Source organism: Balearica regulorum, chromosome 20 (genome assembly GCF_011004875.1).
Source record: "Balearica regulorum gibbericeps isolate bBalReg1 chromosome 20, bBalReg1.pri, whole genome shotgun sequence".
In the NCBI taxonomy this organism is placed as follows: Eukaryota; Metazoa; Chordata; class Aves; order Gruiformes; family Gruidae; genus Balearica; species Balearica regulorum.
Genome location: NC_046203.1, coordinates 54,591 through 72,763, shown reverse-complemented (window position 1 = coordinate 72,763; position 18,173 = coordinate 54,591). Strand labels below are relative to the sequence as shown.

The 18,173-nt window shown below is 41.6% G+C and overlaps 1 protein-coding gene across 2 annotated transcripts in view; it reads right to left on the bottom strand.

Annotated features, from left to right (window-relative positions):
• Positions 1-290: 290 nt before the first annotated feature.
• The window catches only part of NUP214 (nucleoporin 214), a 44,873-nt gene continuing 26,990 nt past the window's right edge, over positions 291-18,173 (bottom strand). The window contains exons 28-36 of one of the 2 annotated variants that reach the window (XM_075771962.1): positions 16,557-16,630; positions 13,012-14,778; positions 11,440-11,510; positions 10,772-10,925; positions 8,411-8,560; positions 5,834-6,005; positions 2,107-2,249; positions 1,218-1,242; positions 291-511 (exon numbers count right to left, since the gene is read on the bottom strand). In XM_075771962.1, the coding sequence (XP_075628077.1) occupies positions 478-511; positions 1,218-1,242; positions 2,107-2,249; positions 5,834-6,005; positions 8,411-8,560; positions 10,772-10,925; positions 11,440-11,510; positions 13,012-14,778; positions 16,557-16,630 (2,590 nt within the window). In that variant the 3' untranslated portion in view covers positions 291-477. Of the gene's footprint in view, positions 512-1,217; positions 1,243-2,106; positions 2,250-5,833; positions 6,006-8,410; positions 8,561-10,771; positions 10,929-11,439; positions 11,511-13,011; positions 14,779-16,556; positions 16,631-18,173 lie in introns of both variants that reach the window. The other variant, XM_075771961.1, reaches the window with a different exon arrangement.

Genomic DNA, 18,173 nt, shown 5'->3' with positions numbered 1-18,173 from the left:
TCTGGCTCACACATGACTCAGTTTTAGCACTTCAGCGAGATAAACACGTGCCCCATCCTCTACTTAAAATTAGCAGGGCAAACTTCAGCCCCTTCTTAAGAGCCTAGGATAATCAGTCATTCTCTTCAATGAAAAATGTGCTGGTTTATATCAGGAACCAACTCGAGCTACACCCTTGTCTAGGCAAGGGATGAACAACAGAAAGCAAAGTCCAGTCTGGGGCTAGTAACCACAGCATACATCTATTTCTTCTAGATCTGGGGAGATAAACCCTTCCAACACAAATAACATCAAGGCAGATAAAATAGTTTAATATAGAGCGAGAACAAGTGTTGCATAAAAATAAGCAAAATCTTTTTCTTAAAAAAAAGTCTGAGAACTCGTATTTAAAAGACAAGCTGTTTGGATATTGATCATGTAGGTGACTCATGAACACAGGAGCTACAAAACAGTTCTACAGGAGAGTTCAGGATGTGCTTAGCTTCTCCATCCACTAAATCCAGAGGAAGATCTGTAGAGAAAAAAAAAAACCAAAACAAAACCACCCAACAGCAGTGAGTGCTAGAGTCTCCCTCAGGCAATATTAATTCAGCAGATCTCTCAAACAAACTTCCAGTCTCCCTAGTATCAGAAGCTTATTACAAGAACACATTGGTATTTCCAGCATCTTTTACCAGCATTAACACATGCTAACGAGATATAATTGTGCTTATTCTAGAGCCTACCATCTGCATATACACATGCTTTCTCTACTTGACAAGGAAACGAAGTAAAATAAACTTGATAGAAGTAATCCAGCAAGCCAGTGGCAGAGTGAGTGACAGAGTTCACCTCAGCTCTTAGTCCCCTTCTCTAACTGTAAATTATCATCGCAATTCAACCAGAAAAGTACTGATTTATTTCATTCCTTGTTTCAATCTGATAAATGGAGTAGATACTAGATTCACATGCACAGTTTGAGCGCACACATCATGTGCCTGAGAGGTGGAGAAAGAGCATAATCTAACTGAAAATTCGCTCTTACATGAAAGATTAACCTCACTGGCAAGCACGCATTCAGAGCCTGGACTTTGAGCTCTATGCAGTGCCACTACAAGGGAAATCAGAACTAGTGTGATACTGCTACTTTCAAAGCTTGCTCTTGTAAAGCATTCAACTCTTCTATTCTGATTCTATTTGCATTTTTAATGAAGAGTTAGACACAAAATGGTACTCACGTGTTAGATGATCCAAAACCAAACCCTGAAAGAAATGCAAGATTAGAAAAATAATTGTTAAAAGGTAAAATAAATGCAGAAGATTTGTAGTAAATGTCCCCTCCCATACACAGACTGAAAAACACTTCTTTCCTGCCTTAGGCTCAGGAAAGAGCGATGGGCAAACAATGAAAGTCAAATCTCCATCTAGAAGAAAAGTGACTGGCCTCGGTTCCTAAGATGGCTTTGCTTTCACTGCTAATCAGCTAGGTCCATTCGTTAGTAGCAACTGCCTATAATGTGCCTGGTTTATTCACCTCTCCACAAAAATAGAGAGGCTGCTTTCTGAAGATGGAGTTTGTGCTTAATGTAAGCCAATGGTGACAGGCAGACCACCAACGAATGGATCCTCTCTGAAGAGCTCAGTTCTCAGCCCTGTGTAAATTACTGCAGCTTCACTGAATTACATCAGATAAAGATTTGGCTATTGGCGTTCTAGCTCAATTTTGCAGTGCACGTTCTTTTGACACTAAGTACTTACAGATACCCATGCATATGGTACCAAAGAGATATTATTTCTCAGTACTTTTCCTTTGAGAAGAACAACAACTCCACAAAAAGGGGTGAAAAGCAATAATAAAAGGGGTGAAAAGCTTACACATCTGATGAGGCGTGCAGAAGAAGAGTGATTTATTGACATGCCACGCAGCAAATCAGTGATGGAATTATGAGCTAAAGTCTGACAAGATGCTACACCGCACCCTGCAGCTCAGTTCTTGGGGACACAGTGCCTTCCCTACAGCAGGACCAGGACCAGGCAGATTTTTGACAGGGAGCTGTCAAATCCAAATTCCAGGGAAAACTGGAGACATGGGGCCTGTTGGGTTCATGATATTTTAGCTTCTCCTACCTCCTCCACCTGTCCCAAAAGCTGAGAAACCACTGCTTTGTGTGCCGAAACCGGTACCCTGTTGTGACAGTGATCCAAACGTCGGGGTATTTTGATTTGCTAGCGTGCCAAACGATGCTGTATTGTTGCTGGTACCACCAAACCTGCAGTTTAAAGAGAAAATTTGTGTTTCCAAGCATCTTTGCACTTACACTGGAAGTTTGTCCCCGTATCCACAATGGTAACAGTGCACTCCTTAAACAAGGATACATCAAAAGAGCAAGACCACCTGACATGAATAATTATAATTGTTCAATCTGGAAATAGATTTTCTGGTCTGGGAAAGACCATTGTACACACAAACATCTGTTCAGATCCCATTCTTACTGCACACCAGGCAGAAAGGCAAACATGTTCATGCTTACACAGGGTACGTTTTCAAGTGCTTCACAACACTAACTCCAGCCGTCAAATGGAATATATTAATTCGCCCCTGTGTGTAGTTTTCACCCTTTAAGCTCAAAAGTACAGCATCGTTTCGTTTCACAAACAGGGCAGCAAACACAGAATTGGTATGAGCTGCTCATGACCAGAGCACAAAGCAGAGCCCAGATACAGAACCCAGACTCCCAACTTTCAGACGGTACCTTACCCACTGCCCATGTAACCCGCCTGCAGATTCCTCAATTCCTTTCTCTCCCCAGCCCATTTTGAACCACACGCAGTTCCAGTGCTTTCCTGAAGATCTGCACCTACCTGGCACTTCCCACCACCTTTGGATTATTACCCTAATTGCTTTTGGGGACTGAAATAAAAACCACTTTGTATATGGAACTTGGTCTCCTTTCTCCACCCACTCCGTCCAACCAGGCATTGCAGAGTCATCAGCATGACACACTAATGAGACCACGATATGCATTATGGTTCTCTGCCTCCCCCATACACTTCAATTCTGAACGTAAGAAGTGCACTCAAAAATTGAGTGTTGCTCTAAAACTGGGCAAAATGCAGACACAAAATTTTCAAATTACATGTTCTGCAAGTGCACAATGCTACTGGTACTAACCCAGTGCCAGCCCTTCCCCGAGATGGCCAAGTCAAACAGTGTGGCAGCTTTTCACACTAGCTCTTGTCATTTCTAAGTTAAAATACGAACTGACAGCACATTAACCCACTTCTCCATCCATCCATCCATATCTAGTAGACTTTAAAACAAACAAACAAAACCAACCAAAAACCCCATCACATCTAAACATATCTCTCCAGATAAAAGACAACCCTTGTAGCAGTGTGACAAACAATTCACCTGGTAAAGGACATCACCTCTCCTATCCCAGACACCAACCACCACACACGCTACTTCCATATACAGCATTAGACACAGTGGGCAGTTCAGTGACTTTGCATCCTTGGCTATGCTAACCATCCCCTGTGCCTCTGGTTTGGCTCTTGACCCATGTACCTTGCAGACAACTTCAGCTCACAATCACAAACGTGGTTTTCTCAGCAAGGGCAGAACAGGTTTTATAGTTCTTTTTTAAAAGCAGCAAGATGGGGTGATGCCTTTGAGAAGAAGAGGTTTTTACAGAGCTCCATCTCCTCAGGACTATGCCACTAAACACACAAATCACGTCTGCCCGGTGAAAGGAAGTGGAGGTAAAAACAGTGACAAGCAAACTTGTGGTTCAAACTGCTTCTTTCAGTTGCAACTAGAAGAACACTCCTGTTGAAAAACGCTAAGCATAGGAGGAGTAAAGAAACAGCTTAAGCTATGGACAGATTTTTTTTTTTTTTAACATATAAAAGACATGAGATACAGTCATTGCCTGGTAACAATTTAGTCAAACCTATCTTGCCCAGATTTTCAGGTCTTTTGTAAAGCTCCTGTACAAAACAGAACTGAGATGCACTTGAGGTTATTTTATGAAAGCAAAACATTATTTGCTCACATTCTGAATTGCAGACTTTGAAGAAGTATAGTGGTTTCTATTTTTGATACTTAAGTCATTTATCAAATGATGCAGATTTTTCAGAATTGAAGCAGCAAGGAATCACATGTATTTAAGTTAGAAGGGAACACAGAACTAATACTGCATAACGTACTGGCAAGTAACTTCTCTAAGATTGAGATTTTTAAAGTTTTACTTCAAGAGAAAGGCAGAAATGAAGTCTGGCACAGATGCTACATTATACTGCAGAATTAAACTATTGCTCAAAATTTTGTGGTGAGATTTGGAGTTTTGTAAAGCTGCCTGGGAATTTTGCACACTCTTTTAAAGTTTTTAAAATCAAAATCAAATTTCCTTAGGCAACTCTGAAAATACCAGACTGAGTCTGCACCTTTCCAATAGGGAAGAAATTCTCAAAACTTCCCACAAGTTAAGCCACTGAATTATCTTTCTTCGAGTCTGCTGCTTACGCAAGACTTCTGTGTGCATCACCACACCGCTTGTTCAAAATCCCATTTTACCTTTAAGCTTCCAACATTGTCACTGAGCGCATCCAGTTTCAGTACAAAATCCTGCAGCACAATGGCTGAAAGTTGGAACTGAACAAAATACCTGTTGTGTTGAAGATAAGTCGTCCCTACAAGCGTGTCCTTCTTGGCAGGGATTTAATTAAGCTGCCTCTATTTTGACCCTTTCCAAAGTGACTCTCCAGTTTGCTGCGCCAGAGTTCAGGACATAGCAGAACCACCTAGCTGAAGCCTCCCACAGCTCAGAGGTGCCCTGGCAGATGGGTATCCACCTAACCTCATGGGGAACGAACAAGTTACACTTCTGGATGTTCTAATGTGCTTTACATAAAGGCAGTTCCTCCTGAAACTAAAGACAAACACTTGCGAAATATGTGAACACTAAGATTGGGAAGACATCCAGTTTTGTCTTTTCACTGGAAATTTGTTTTGTTGTTTTGTGGGTTTTTTTTTTTTAATTGTATCTGTTTAGGGATTGGAACTAGATGATCTTTGAGGTCCCTTCCAACCCAAACCATTCTACGATTGTATGATTCTATTTGGTCTGAATATAATTGTAGGGCATGAAGGAGACTTGCTCGCTGGTAGTGCAATCTTGAAGAAGTGCATTTCCTGCCTATTGCAGAAGCTGCTTTGTAAGGTTTGAGATTCTGTATTTGCTGAAGAAAACAAGGAATAAAGTGCTGTCTACTCTGGTGCCAAGCACAGGCTTAAGGGGTAAAGAAACCGGTAAAAACAATCAGTGTGGGATAAACACAAATCGCTCTGGGAGCTGTTACAAGGGCTTCCTCCCACCCCCCAAAGTGAGAAAACAGACTGAATTCTCATTACTATCTCTAGTCCAAATCTCACAAGTGGATAAGGTGGCTAGACAGAATCACAGATAGTGATATTTATTATTTTCTTTGCTAGGCATAGTTTGTAGGCCTAGATTTTAACTCATTAAGCCTGCACACAGAAAATACTCCTGCATTCCCTTAGACACTTGCAAGATGACTCACACTTCCTCCCCCGATCTCTAAAGCTAAAGATTCAACATAGTAGTTTCAGCATTAAAATGAGATCATACACTTTATTTCCTTTGGGGTTAAAGTCTTTGTTTTAGGCCTTTTAAATTTTTTTTTTTTTTTTTTTTTAAACAAACCAAGGACACTTTGAGCTTAGCAATCAATCACGTAATACATTCTTTACATTAATGCAGAGGTAACTAAACATAATAGTTCATCATGCAAGAATATTGCTTTCCCAAACCCTGGACCCTGGTTGGCTTACCCAAATCCTCCAGCGCTGGCTGCTGCTGTACCCTCGCCGAACACTTTGCCTCCCGTTGAGCCCAGAGGGCTTGAAAAGGTTGGGGCTGAACCGAATGCTGGCACCCCTCCGAACCCAGGGGATCCCCCGAAAGTAGGAGGGCTGCCAAACACTGGAGCAGCACCGAAGCCACCTGAGCAAAACAGAGGCAAAAAAAGGGACAAGAACATTATGTAAACAATAACGCAGAAAGAGAAAACAAAAAACTAGATTTCAAAGTAGACAATCTCCATAATGGGACTGTTCATCTTACCATATGGACACAGCATTTTTTATAAAACTAACTGCCACAAAGCTTCCAGACTGCATGGTATTTTGTTACAGAAGGCATGGATCATCACCATTTAAACAAGTTACTACCCAAAGGAATTGCATATAACAATGCAGAATGAAAAGTCTCCTGTAAAGGTCAGCTTGACAAACATTTGCTGCTGTGGTTTGGTTGCCCTGGCTTCTAACCCAAAGCTCTGGGAGGACATGCAAGTGTCCTGAGGACAGAACTCAATGCATTCAAGTGCTTAAACAGGAAAACTCCCCAATGCAATGGGCAAGTCTCCTCCGTTGCTTAAGATCAGAGAACAGATAGCAAACTTGTTTTTGAGGTACTCCAGTGATGCAAAAAGATTCAGGAGGTAGAGAATTATCTAATCCTGGTTTAAGTGGTGGAAACTAAGATGCAATGATTAAATGCCAGGTCGGTGGAACTGCACGATTCCTGCAGGGAATCAAGAACTGAACTCTGCTCTTGGCAATTTCTGTTTCTGTTGTCATGGCCTTCTGCAGCTCTGAATGGACTTCCACCCAGATTATTTTATTCTATGTTCATCTGCTAATATTATTGGCCTGTTTCTAATTGACACTGTGGAACGTGAAGGCCACCTGCTCTTTTGTTTGACTAGGGCTGAGGACTGGAATACCACCACACGTTTTAATACCCTGGGTGAAATTCCAGTCCATGTCAAGGTAATGGATACTGTTTGGCTGTAAATACAAAAGGTCTGGAAAAAATAAATGCTAGACCTGAATTATTTAAACACAGATCAGATATCTTGTTACCTCTACCTCTAGGAAGTCAGAGTATTTATCAGAGGGGTTGAAGCTAAGTTCAGCATGCACTCTCTTTTGCAATGCATATTCACAAAATAGTGGAGAAAGGAAAAGTGAAACATGCAAGTAGTGAAACCAGGAAAAAGGGGGATTCAAAGCAAGTAAACCCTTCTGCCGCACTGGGAGAAGACAGTGCACCATTCATTTCAACATATAGCAAATATAACCAGAGGAAGGAAGGATCTGAGAGGCTCTGTGTGAGTGGATTTGCCTTCTGCAGAAACCTCTTGAAAATCCTATCTCAAGAAGAATTTTGAGACCAAAATAATCAAAAGCAAGGAAAGAATCATTGGGTGAATTGAAGAACTTCCTTCAGCAATGCCCTTCTCCTCCTCTAGCAAAAATAACAGATGGGAGATATGCCTAAGATAAGAAACTCAGTTCACTATCAAGCAGAACGCAATACTCGAGAGAGACCTTACGAATGGCTGCTGGATCTGATAACATCATTGTTATGCTCTCAGCTACTTCACTAAAGTGAGAGCACAGCTACTGTCAAAGCAGAGGGTGCTTCCTCTCAAAGCACTGCTGCTCCAAAGGGAGTTCTTGAGCACCATTGTCTCAAGACAACTTAAAGGATGACCAAGCCTCCCCTTCTTTCCCCAAGTATGAAAGTTCAGTAGACACACCTGGAGCAGAACACCTATCTTCATCAACGTTCACTGTAAGAACAGTCTGAGGATAAAGGAGAAAAGCGTTGCTCTGTCTGACCCTTTGGGCCTCCATTTTTGCCTGGTAATTAACAAAATGAACATTTTGCCATTCAGTTCTAATGAACATATCACAGTCACCACTATTTTTGTGACTCACTCTCTGGGCAGATGATGGTAAAAAGAAAAGAGGTTTTGTGAAATTTCCAATATTTGACTCAATTAACTCAGAGACAACTGAACTACAGAAGAAAGTGATGACAAGTCAGACTGATTTCAGAAGAGAAGGACCTGAAGCATGGCTGATATGAATTTTATGAGAAATCTTTCTCATTGTAGACACCTGTGCATTCACTCACATGAAGAAATGGGGACAAAAAGGGTTACAAAACCCAGAGTGAAGTTTGGAAGATAATATTCCAAGGAAGCATCTAAAGTAGGAAAAATTTATTCAGTTCCATATTCTGTTCTCTTCATCGTATGGTACCTAAGACCAGAAGTAATTCACACAGCTCTCTGCTCTTAAACAGCGATGGAAATTTCTGGAATGAACACCTGAAAATGTAGTTTACTGGATGCTTTTCTGCACAAGAGATTGTAAATCTCTGCCTTGAATCCACCAGCTAAATTCCCATTCGCTAAGCCATTAGTTATTTTTTATTTATTGCTCAAAGATCATTCCTGCACATGCACTGAGTGTAGATGTCTAAATGGTAGAACACTCTACTAAATATCTCACAGGTAAGTGTGGGTGTTCATAGTGGGTGGGTTAACAAAGTACCTGCTTTGGTTGGACTGGAGAACCCAAAGCCTTGAGATGCCACGCTTCCACCACCAGAGCTGAAAGTGCCTGTAGGCTTCTGCTCTCCAAAAGATGAGCTGCCAAATCCAAAGGTCTTTGCTCCGCTGTTTCCAAATAAGCTAGAAGAATCTGGGGAGATGAAGAACACTCATGAAGCTCATAACAGACAATATTCTATATTACACTTCATTAACTGGATCAGGAGAAAGGGAAACCTTTTTACTTCCCCAAACCCCAAGCACAAAATGAACACACCAAAACCAGCACTCTGCAGAGAGAAGCTGAGTTTTCCCCTATTCCTACAGGGCTCTGTAGTTCCGCGAAGCCGTTTCAGATCAGATGGACCACTAACAACCCTTTATTGTTGTAATCTAGCAAATCACAGTGATGGATGATTTGTTTAGTTGCATCCTGTGCTGCAGTTGCTCACAGACAATCCCTCAAGTGAGAAATCACAGCAGCTAGAATCAGACTATCTTGACAACACAAATATCAGTCCTCAACAAACTAAAGATTCTCAGCTATTCTGGCAATAGCCAGTATTTCTTAACATGACTATCTGACAGGACCTTAAAGTAGGAGCCAAACTTTTCCAGCCTTACTGAGAAATGACTCAAGTTTTAATCTTTCACAAGGCTACGCAGATTTTTAGCATCTAGTGGCAAGACACAGAATAACTAAAGCTTTCCTCTGGTGAACCGTCTGGTTTTTTTCATCACAAAACCCAGCACAGCAATAAAGGAGATCTAAATTAGCAAGGTTAAAGAACTAACTTCAACTATTAATCCCAACGGATCATTGAAGATGTAATAAAATAAATTGATTTGCTCTCCCAAGACTTGAAGTGCTATTTCTAGCCACTTGTAGCTCATTTGATGCTTTTCTTTGCTCCTACTTTTACGTCTTAGCCACTGTTTCCCGTTCTTTGTGCTTTCTACTTGCTGGACTCCACCCCTTCTGCTTTCCCCTTCTGCCAAACCCAAGTCAAAAGTAATGAAATAATGAAGCTGGTCAGTCATTAAATAAAAGACACAGTTAAGAAACTGTTACGAATAGCTTTTCTGACATACAAACGTATGTAACAAGCGCACCTCTGCAAGAGCTGCACATGAAAGGCACGAGACAGCCTGCTAGTATTTCAAACTAATTGCTACAGCAGACAATAGCATGCGTGTATCACAGCTCAAATTTTAGAGTACTACCAAGACCTGTTAGCCCAGAATACTCAAGACTAATGTGTTTTTAACTTGATGCTGGCAATAAAAAAAAAAAAAAAAAATCTTTACGCTAATAGACAGCAATTGATTCTTGCTTTTACTGTTAATCCTTTATAGCTTCTAGAAAAAAATTCTAATAGTCCCTTAAAGTGCCTGGTGCAAAGGAACCTGGGGGTAACTTTAATGTTTTCTTACCTACTTTTCATGCCTCCTTTTGTTAGGTTGGTTGGCTGGGCAAAAAGCAACACATGGGAGGGTTGGTTTGGCACCTCACGCACAGATTGATTTAGCTAAAACACACATGTGGACTGATGCCTTTTAGCTGACAATTGGAGCGAAAGAAAGGACAAGTGCTGAGTCCTTCCTCCCAAAGAGGACTTTAACACAATTTCTCCCATCTACCCAGATTTCATGATGCTTGTAAGAGTTTATCTGAGAGAGAACCACCCTGTCTATCAAATCTGGATAAAAAATGATAAAAGGAACTCAATAATTCTGCTGCTTTACCAAACCAGACTACATCCCCAAACCAACCACTAAAAATATTTTTCTTTACTACATCCATGAGGCTGAAAAAATTCACATCTCCTCCTAGACATGAAAAATGACTGAGAGCTTATCAATATATTACAGCAAATTTTGATAAAATATCTTTCATGTGCTGCACAGACAGCCATTTTTAGGACAGAGATGAAGAAACTGCTATCCATCATGCACTTGTTAACTTGGTTTCACTCAAGCATGGGATTCTTAATAGTTACAGTGTTGGGGCAGATGAGAAATAATTAAAGCTTTCTAACTTTCAACCAAGTCAGAAGCAGAAATTCAGTGACAAGAATTCAGAGTATTCAATTTTAAAGAAGCATTTGGCCAAGAATTCCCTACTGAATACAGATATTCTTCACACTTGTTGCATCCCATTGTTTAACAGCTTCCATACTTGTTTTCCATAAAGGTAAAAGAAAAATTCCAGATTACACATCATGCATACTCTGTTACCCCTACAAGCCTTTCATGTTAACACAGAATTTACTCAAAGACAACTAATGGCAGAAAAGCAGATGGGATCACAAAAGCAGATGGAAATCACAGCACATTTTGTATTCTCGTTTTGTTCACTTACTCTGGGAAGCTGCAGATCCAAATGCTCCACTGGAGGAACTGAAAGGATTCTTATTGGCGGCATCCTGACTTGGCTTTCCTCCCAAACCACTGAAGAAACCTCCACTTCTCCCACCACTTCCAGCTCCAAACAAGCCTCCACTGGAAGAAGATGGCTGCTAGAAGACAAAAAGGACAGAAAAGGGATTTAAGAGAAGTCAAAGTAGCACACTGCCCCAAGGCTGATTTTTCTGTCTGGCCTATTCCTTGAATTTACAAAAAGGCTGGTGAACCAGCAAGTAATTACCTTCCAACATGTAATGCAATGAAATCTTACTTAAGTCTCTCTTAAACCTTGTCTATCGTACAGAATAATGCCTTTGAAACTTGCCTTATACCTTCCACTTACCATGGAATAAAGGCAGGTTACTTACCACATCTCTATCTTATCTTGCATATGATAAAACATTTGTCTCTCCACACCCCTTTGAAAACATTCACGCAGATGCTGCTTTGGTGTCCACTAAAATAGCAAATATCTTTGGTACAGACTGGGACACTTTTTACTGAGCATATCAAGTTGTTTTTGTTTTGGCTTGGTTTTTAATACACCAGAAATAGGTAGGGAACCCTGAACAAGTCCACTGTACATAACAGTCCCTTGTTTCTGCAAAAACGATAAATACTTACCTGGCCAAAGACAGTGCCTCCAGTATTAGCTGCTTGCCCAAACACAGAACCTGTGTTGCTAGAACCAAAACCTGCCAAGAAAAGAAAGGAAAATAAACCATCAAAATTATTATTAGGGTATAAGACAATTCAGGGAGGTGATACTAGTGCAGAACAGTGAAAGGACAGTTCTCCCATGCCAAAACACAGGGACATAGATGTTACCCACTGTATCTAGGTTGGACAAATTTAAATTATGTGCCAACACACAAATAATAATTCCATAGAAAGTTTATTTGAAAGTCGTTCTCCTTTTCTTTTCAGCCAACTTAAAAAACAAACAGAAAATAAACAGCTTTTTCACTTGTGGGATTATTGCTAACAATATAAGAGAATTGGATTTCTATTACCATTGCTATAATAAAGCTGCAAGTCATGAACAAGCACAGTAGCATTCTGATTTCCCTTGTGGAGGGAGGATCTGAGCTTTGTTACCTAAAGAGTCCTGTTCTAGACAATGAAATGTTTTGATTAAAAAAAAGAACTCCACATTCCATTTCTCAGTTCACTTAAATGTGCATTTTGTAAGAAAACTTGCATTTCTATAATTAGGAACACCTTTCTCAAGCAGAGTTCACTTCCCTCAATTTAACTATTCTCTGTTACTGTAGTTAAAATAAGCAAGCAGTTTGCCTACAGTGACATAATTTTTAATTAAACGAGCCTAATTAGTTTTTCTTCCTTGGAAATATATGTTCTCTATTGTTACTATGTACTTTTGACTTTTCCGTGGGAACTCTATGAAGATTGTACAGACAAAGCTTTGGAAAAAACCCAACAATATATTGTAGCAATGTGGAGAACAAAAGGAGACTGACAGAGAAGGTTTGGTCTGTACAAGTATTCAGTTTAACTGTGTAGACAGGTAGCTGATGGTCATGTTACCGCTATATTTAATTTTGAGGCGTTTCCAAATGTAAAAGTGAATTTAACAGATTAGTTCCTTGCTAACCCATCACGTTGAGGGCTTAACAGATTTTTTTGCCATCCCAGATCATGATACAATACTGTACCTGGCTATACATCCACTGTTGCACATACTCAATGCAGCCCACTGAAGGAAGTGCTGCATCTGTAGCTGTTGCCTTGATGATGGCCTCAGAGCTGCCTTGCCACTTCAGCGTAACAATTTACAACAACATACTAGTTTAAGATCTTTTACACTATGCTGAATTCAACACACTTACTGTGCAACAGGCAGGACAATACATAATTCAAAATTAAGTCACGGTAGACTTGTAAGTATAAAGTGAATGGAAGACTGGATTGGAAAGGCTACATTCAGAGGCCTTCTGATGAATAGTGAAGCAGAGCAAAAGCTTCTTTAGTCTCCAACATTAGCCTCCCCCTTACACACACTGTAGCTCCTTACTAATTGGAAAAAAAACCCCAAAAACCGTCAAGTGCCATGGGGGCGGGGGGAGAAGGGCATTAAAAACCATCCTGCTTTCCCCCCGCAGTGATATACCACGCCCTGTACTTCAGCCAGACAGCACCGCTGGGATATTGCGTCTCCCTGCAGTTCGTTCTTACCCGAAGCTTGGCAGAAGCTGAACCCAGCAGATGACGTTGTAGTAGTAACGGCGGCAGCGCTACCAAAGACGGATCCCCCTTGCCCAAAGCTGGTGTTCTGCCCAAACACTGGAGGGCTGCTTTGTCCAAACAACCCACCTCCAGTGCTGGCAGATGGCTGTCCAAAGGAAAAGGAGCTGGCGCTGTTGGTGCTAGCTGGTGCTCCAAAAACATTGCCGCTGCTCGAGGCTGCTGTAGAAGCCGCTGGCTGGCCAAAGGCTGGCATTGTCCCAAATCCAGACTGGCTAAAAGTAAAACCACCTGAAGAACTGCTTGCTGGTTGCCCAAAGGTTGGTGCTTGTCCAAAGGTTGGCTGACCAAAGCCCCCAGTAGTGGTGGTGCCAAAAGCAGAAGTACCAAAACCTGAGCTGGCAGCCTGTGTGGTAGTGGTGGCAGTGGACAAGGTACTGCTAGCTAGTTGTCCAAACGGAGAGGATGCAGTGGTACCTGCTGGTAGTTGTCCAAAAACAGGTGGTGTGGAAGGAGTGGCAGTTGTATCCCCGGTAGGCTGGCTAAACGCTGAGCCAGAAGAGCTGGAACTTGGAGGCTGGGAGAACACCGAGGAGCCTGCAGATGTGGGGGCAAACACAGAGGCACCAACAGCTGGGCTCTGAACACACGTAGTAACGTCAGAGATAGCAGCCGACACATTTGTTGTTTCTGCAGAAGAGGCAATGTTTGTTGTAGAGGTGGTCGCTGAGATGCTCTGTTCCGGTGGGGCAGATGCAGAGATGGCAGGAGGTACCGGTGCCTTCAAATCACTTGTGGAGGCAGAAGTAGCAACGGCATCAGGGGGAGGTGCTGTTGATGCAGTGCCAGAACCCGCAGAGACGGCATCCCCTGCTGTGGCCGGGGGTAAAGCGGGTTCTTTAACGGACTCCGAAAGCTCTATCTGTGGCTGTGATGACTGTGTCACTGGAGGTGAAGATCCAGCTGCTGCAGCTTCATTTTCAGATGGCTTTTCTGACACAGATGGTAATTTGGCATCCCCTGCACCCTTATTAGAAGTTGCAGCAGGGACAGTAGTTTGTGATGAATTCAAAAAACTTCCAAATGAGAGGGACATTGAGGCAGAGAGAGTAGAAGGGGTAGAGGTGGATGTGCTCATACTGTTTGCTTGCTGAATACCAAATGAAAAAGTGGGTTTGCTGCCACTAGAGCCTCCAAGATTAAATACCCCAGAAGACCCTGTGTTGGTTATCTGGACATTGCCAAAGAGATTGCCTGTGGCACTAGTGCTGATGGATGGGGATGCCATGCCAGCTGATGTGACCGACGTCGAAGCAGCTTCTCCAGCTTTTCCTAATGACAGGGAAGCACCAAAAGTAAATCCAGAAGGTATTGTAGATGGTTTAGTTGACTGTGATCCTGCAACACTGGTAGACGGTGCTTTAGTGGTGGTCTTGGCATTATCATCTACTTGACCAACCCGTAGTCCTGAGAAGCTCCCAAGAGTTTCCCCAGCTAGATTGCTCTGAAACAAGTGATCTCCTGATTTAGATGGAGGGATGTCTAACTTGCTAGAGGCTGTGGAGGGAGCGGAAGATGTTGTTGCAGCAGGTTTGTTTGACTGGGTGCCATCTGCTGAGGAGCTATTTGCTACTAAGGTTCCTGGAGCACTTGCTGACTTGAGGGACCCAAAAGTAAAGGAGGTCTCAGGGGCTACTCCAAATTTGGGACCCCCAGCAAGTGAAAATGAATCAGGCTGGGTGGACTCTTTAGCAGGGGCTGTCAGTGAGAGAGATAGAAGTTACAAATTTATTTATGGTATGCAAAGCTCAGTTATCATTCATACAGTAACAGCATGCTTTAGTGCTTCACAGATTGTTATGAGAGACAGTGCTCTTGACTCAAAACTATAAAGCCTCAGCCCACCAGTTCCATGTGCATTCAGGAGACATCTGAAGCCTTTATAGACAGGCTTGCAGCGACAGTGTTACTTTCACATCAGAGCCTCCATTTAACCATCCTTCTCCGAGTACGACAATTTCAGCCTTGGGCTCCTATCTCTTTTTCAAGAGTTTGATAAAAACATAAAAGACCTGGTTGCTACAGACCATCTGCTGTTAACACCATTTTCACCCCTTTTTACTTGGTTCAGCTACACAATTCTGACATTCACTACAGAACTCTGTTTAAACCAATAGTTCAGAACAGAGTTTGTATCATTAAAATACTTTCAGGCACTGGAAAAGTCTTCTACAGAATTGTATCTTTCCTTACAAATTCAACTATTTATGAATCACTGATCAGTTTCTATGCAGCCCGTTTTCAGCTTTGAAAGACTAAAGAAAAGCTCTCAAATGTAATTGCAAAAGCAGCTCCGCTTACAAGATATACTGATGCCCAACAGTGTGAAACTAGTGAAGTTTTAAGGGAACAGTAGACTTGTTTTATTTGATGTACTGTCATTTTATTTCTGAGCACCAAACGCAAAATCTGACTTGAAGAGACCCTGCATTGGTGTTTGGACTATGGGTTGATTTGGACTAGGTACAGGAAATCTGCATGGAGATCAAATAACAAAGAGCAAAAGCTTCTTAGCACAGCTGATATTATCCTTGGTTTTTACCCCTTAAGTGTATTAAGTACATTAATACATTAACTGACACTAAATAACGTAGCATTTGTTTCCTCCTGAGGCTCTGAAATTGTCTGTTGTTCTTCCATCCCCAGCTAACAGAGGTAAAGGTGCACAGAGTAGCGTGAGGTAACTGCCCTCACACAATCCTGTGGTTTACAACTCTGTCTCCTGCACCTCCCACTGCCCCTTTAATCAGTGTTATTTACCTAAGCCTTTATGTTAACTGAATATTCAAGTTTTAAGCCAAGTTAGTTCTCTCTGCTTAACATCAACAAAGTACTAGTAGCATTTCTGCAGCTGTGATGGTTTAAGGATAAGCAAGCCAAGCTTTGCTAAGAAGAGGTGATATCTTTTATTAGAGCAACCAATAACATTGGAAGTCTCTTTCACAAGGCTGAAATTAGAGGCAGAGAACTTCAAGAATATTATAAAGCAGATGTATCAGTCTGTTTTTTCCAGACTGGGCAAATATGATTTACCTATGACATAGAAAGGCAGCCTATATATTGTCAACTCAATTTTAGAAGCAACGCAAAGCCATCCCAAACATTCCCCTCCCATTACTAAATGCTCATTCCACTTAATGACAGCTTTCTGTGTCAGACCACCTTGTCAACTTTAAAATCTACAGATTAAAGACAGCAGAGGAAATGACTACAGATGTTACCCTTTTCATAAACTAGTACCTCCTAGATGTTCTTGGCATGTTCTAGGCAAATATTTTGCCTACTCTTAATTGAGAGGCAGGTGGCCTAGATTTCTGTGCATTACAGGGCATAATTCAGCACATGTATATAACGTTATTGCAACTACTGCAATTTTAATAATAGAACTGCAACATAAAACAAGAACCATGTGAATTAGGAAGAGTAAGTGTTCTTAGCGGGGAAGAGATGTGGTTTGCGCACTCTTCCAAACTAACCTTGTGAGGAAGCGAGGCTGGGCAGTGTCGGTGATGAAGCAGCTGATGTGACAACACCAAAATTAAATCCAGACCTAGGAGGAGAAAGGAAAGAATGACACTTAGCTCCAAGCGTTGAAACTTCCCACCCCATGATTAACACAACTTTAAGACTCAGATTTCCAGTACAGACTTGCATAAAGTCAGCCACACAGGCACAAGAACAGTTTCTCCAACAACTAAACAGGCAGAGAGAAGCATGCATGCAGACTCGGCTCTATTTGTTTCCCCTCTGACAAGACTTCTAAGGTGTTCAAGAGAGTCACAGTTCAAAGTTCTTTTGACCACCCCTCATACTCCCATATTCTTTCCCTTCTGCTGTATATTTCTTCCCCATTCAGCTCGGCAGCTGAACACCACCATGCACCAAATCCTGATAGCTTTTGGGAGACTAGGAAAAGCAAGAGCCACAGTGGTGACTAGAGTCTATTTAAAAGAGCTAAAAGGTAAGAGACAGTGCATGTACAAAAGGGAATAACTGGATACTACCACCTGTCAAAAAGGAGATCACTCAGAGCAAGACAGAAATGAAGAGTTTCCATTACTATTTCATACTAAAAATATTCTGTCTTGCAAAAACACTGTGATCTTTCATAATGAATGCTGGGGTCCTCCAGAGACCTTCATTCCCTGAGGCTTTTTAAGCTTTCTGCAATTGTCAAAGACCAGCTGCTGATATAGAAGTCCGGCTGTGTAACTAAGACATCACTGACAACAGCACTGTATTTAGCATATGGTTTACAGACTGAAGCACCGCAGCCTGGGACAAAGACAGGGTTTGTTTGCTTTTTCAATCTGAATTTCCATCTCTCAGAAGGACTGTTTTAGCCCTTTGAAGGGCACAGCAAGGCATTTGGGTAACATCCACTTGACTAACTTGCAGAGAAATGGTTAAGACTGAAAGCAACCAGCCATTTGAAAGTATGCATGTTCTGAAATACTTCATGTTACCCACTTCATAAAGAGAAATTCACTTGAGTATAAGATAGGTAAACATGCAAAATTTCAAACAATCATTTCTAAGGGGTCGCCCCTCTCCCCCAAATATAAGATATGATCAAAGAAATACTTTTGTCATTCCTGAAAAAAACACACTCCATAAGAGAGATTTCAGAATAACTGTATGTTCATAACACGCGCTTTTCTTTATGTTATTGTTACGTAACAGAAATGACCAGATGGCATGGGCACTCTCTAGCCACCTTCACCAACAGACTATCTTTCAAGCCAAAACATGGAATGTGTTCTGTTGTACTAAAATAAATAATTCAGCAAGTTTGACCATCAGCACAAGTTTCAAGCCCTAATGGGGAATTCCAGCACGTCTGTCTCTCAAACCTCTGCCAGCATTTCAAACCCATATATGTAGGCCCAGGTTAGAAAACCCTACATCGTTCTCTTTGGAATACATCTTCAGAGGTGACAAGTGTTAATATGACCACGTTCAGGTTCGTTCTTTCTGCTCTAGGAGCAGAAGCTCTAGTGTCCAACCTGTTCTCCTGCTGCTGTAAAGCCAAAAGTTCATTCTCACGTGCCTCTGCACAACTTGCTAGTGATGATTTTCCTGCTACTGCTCTT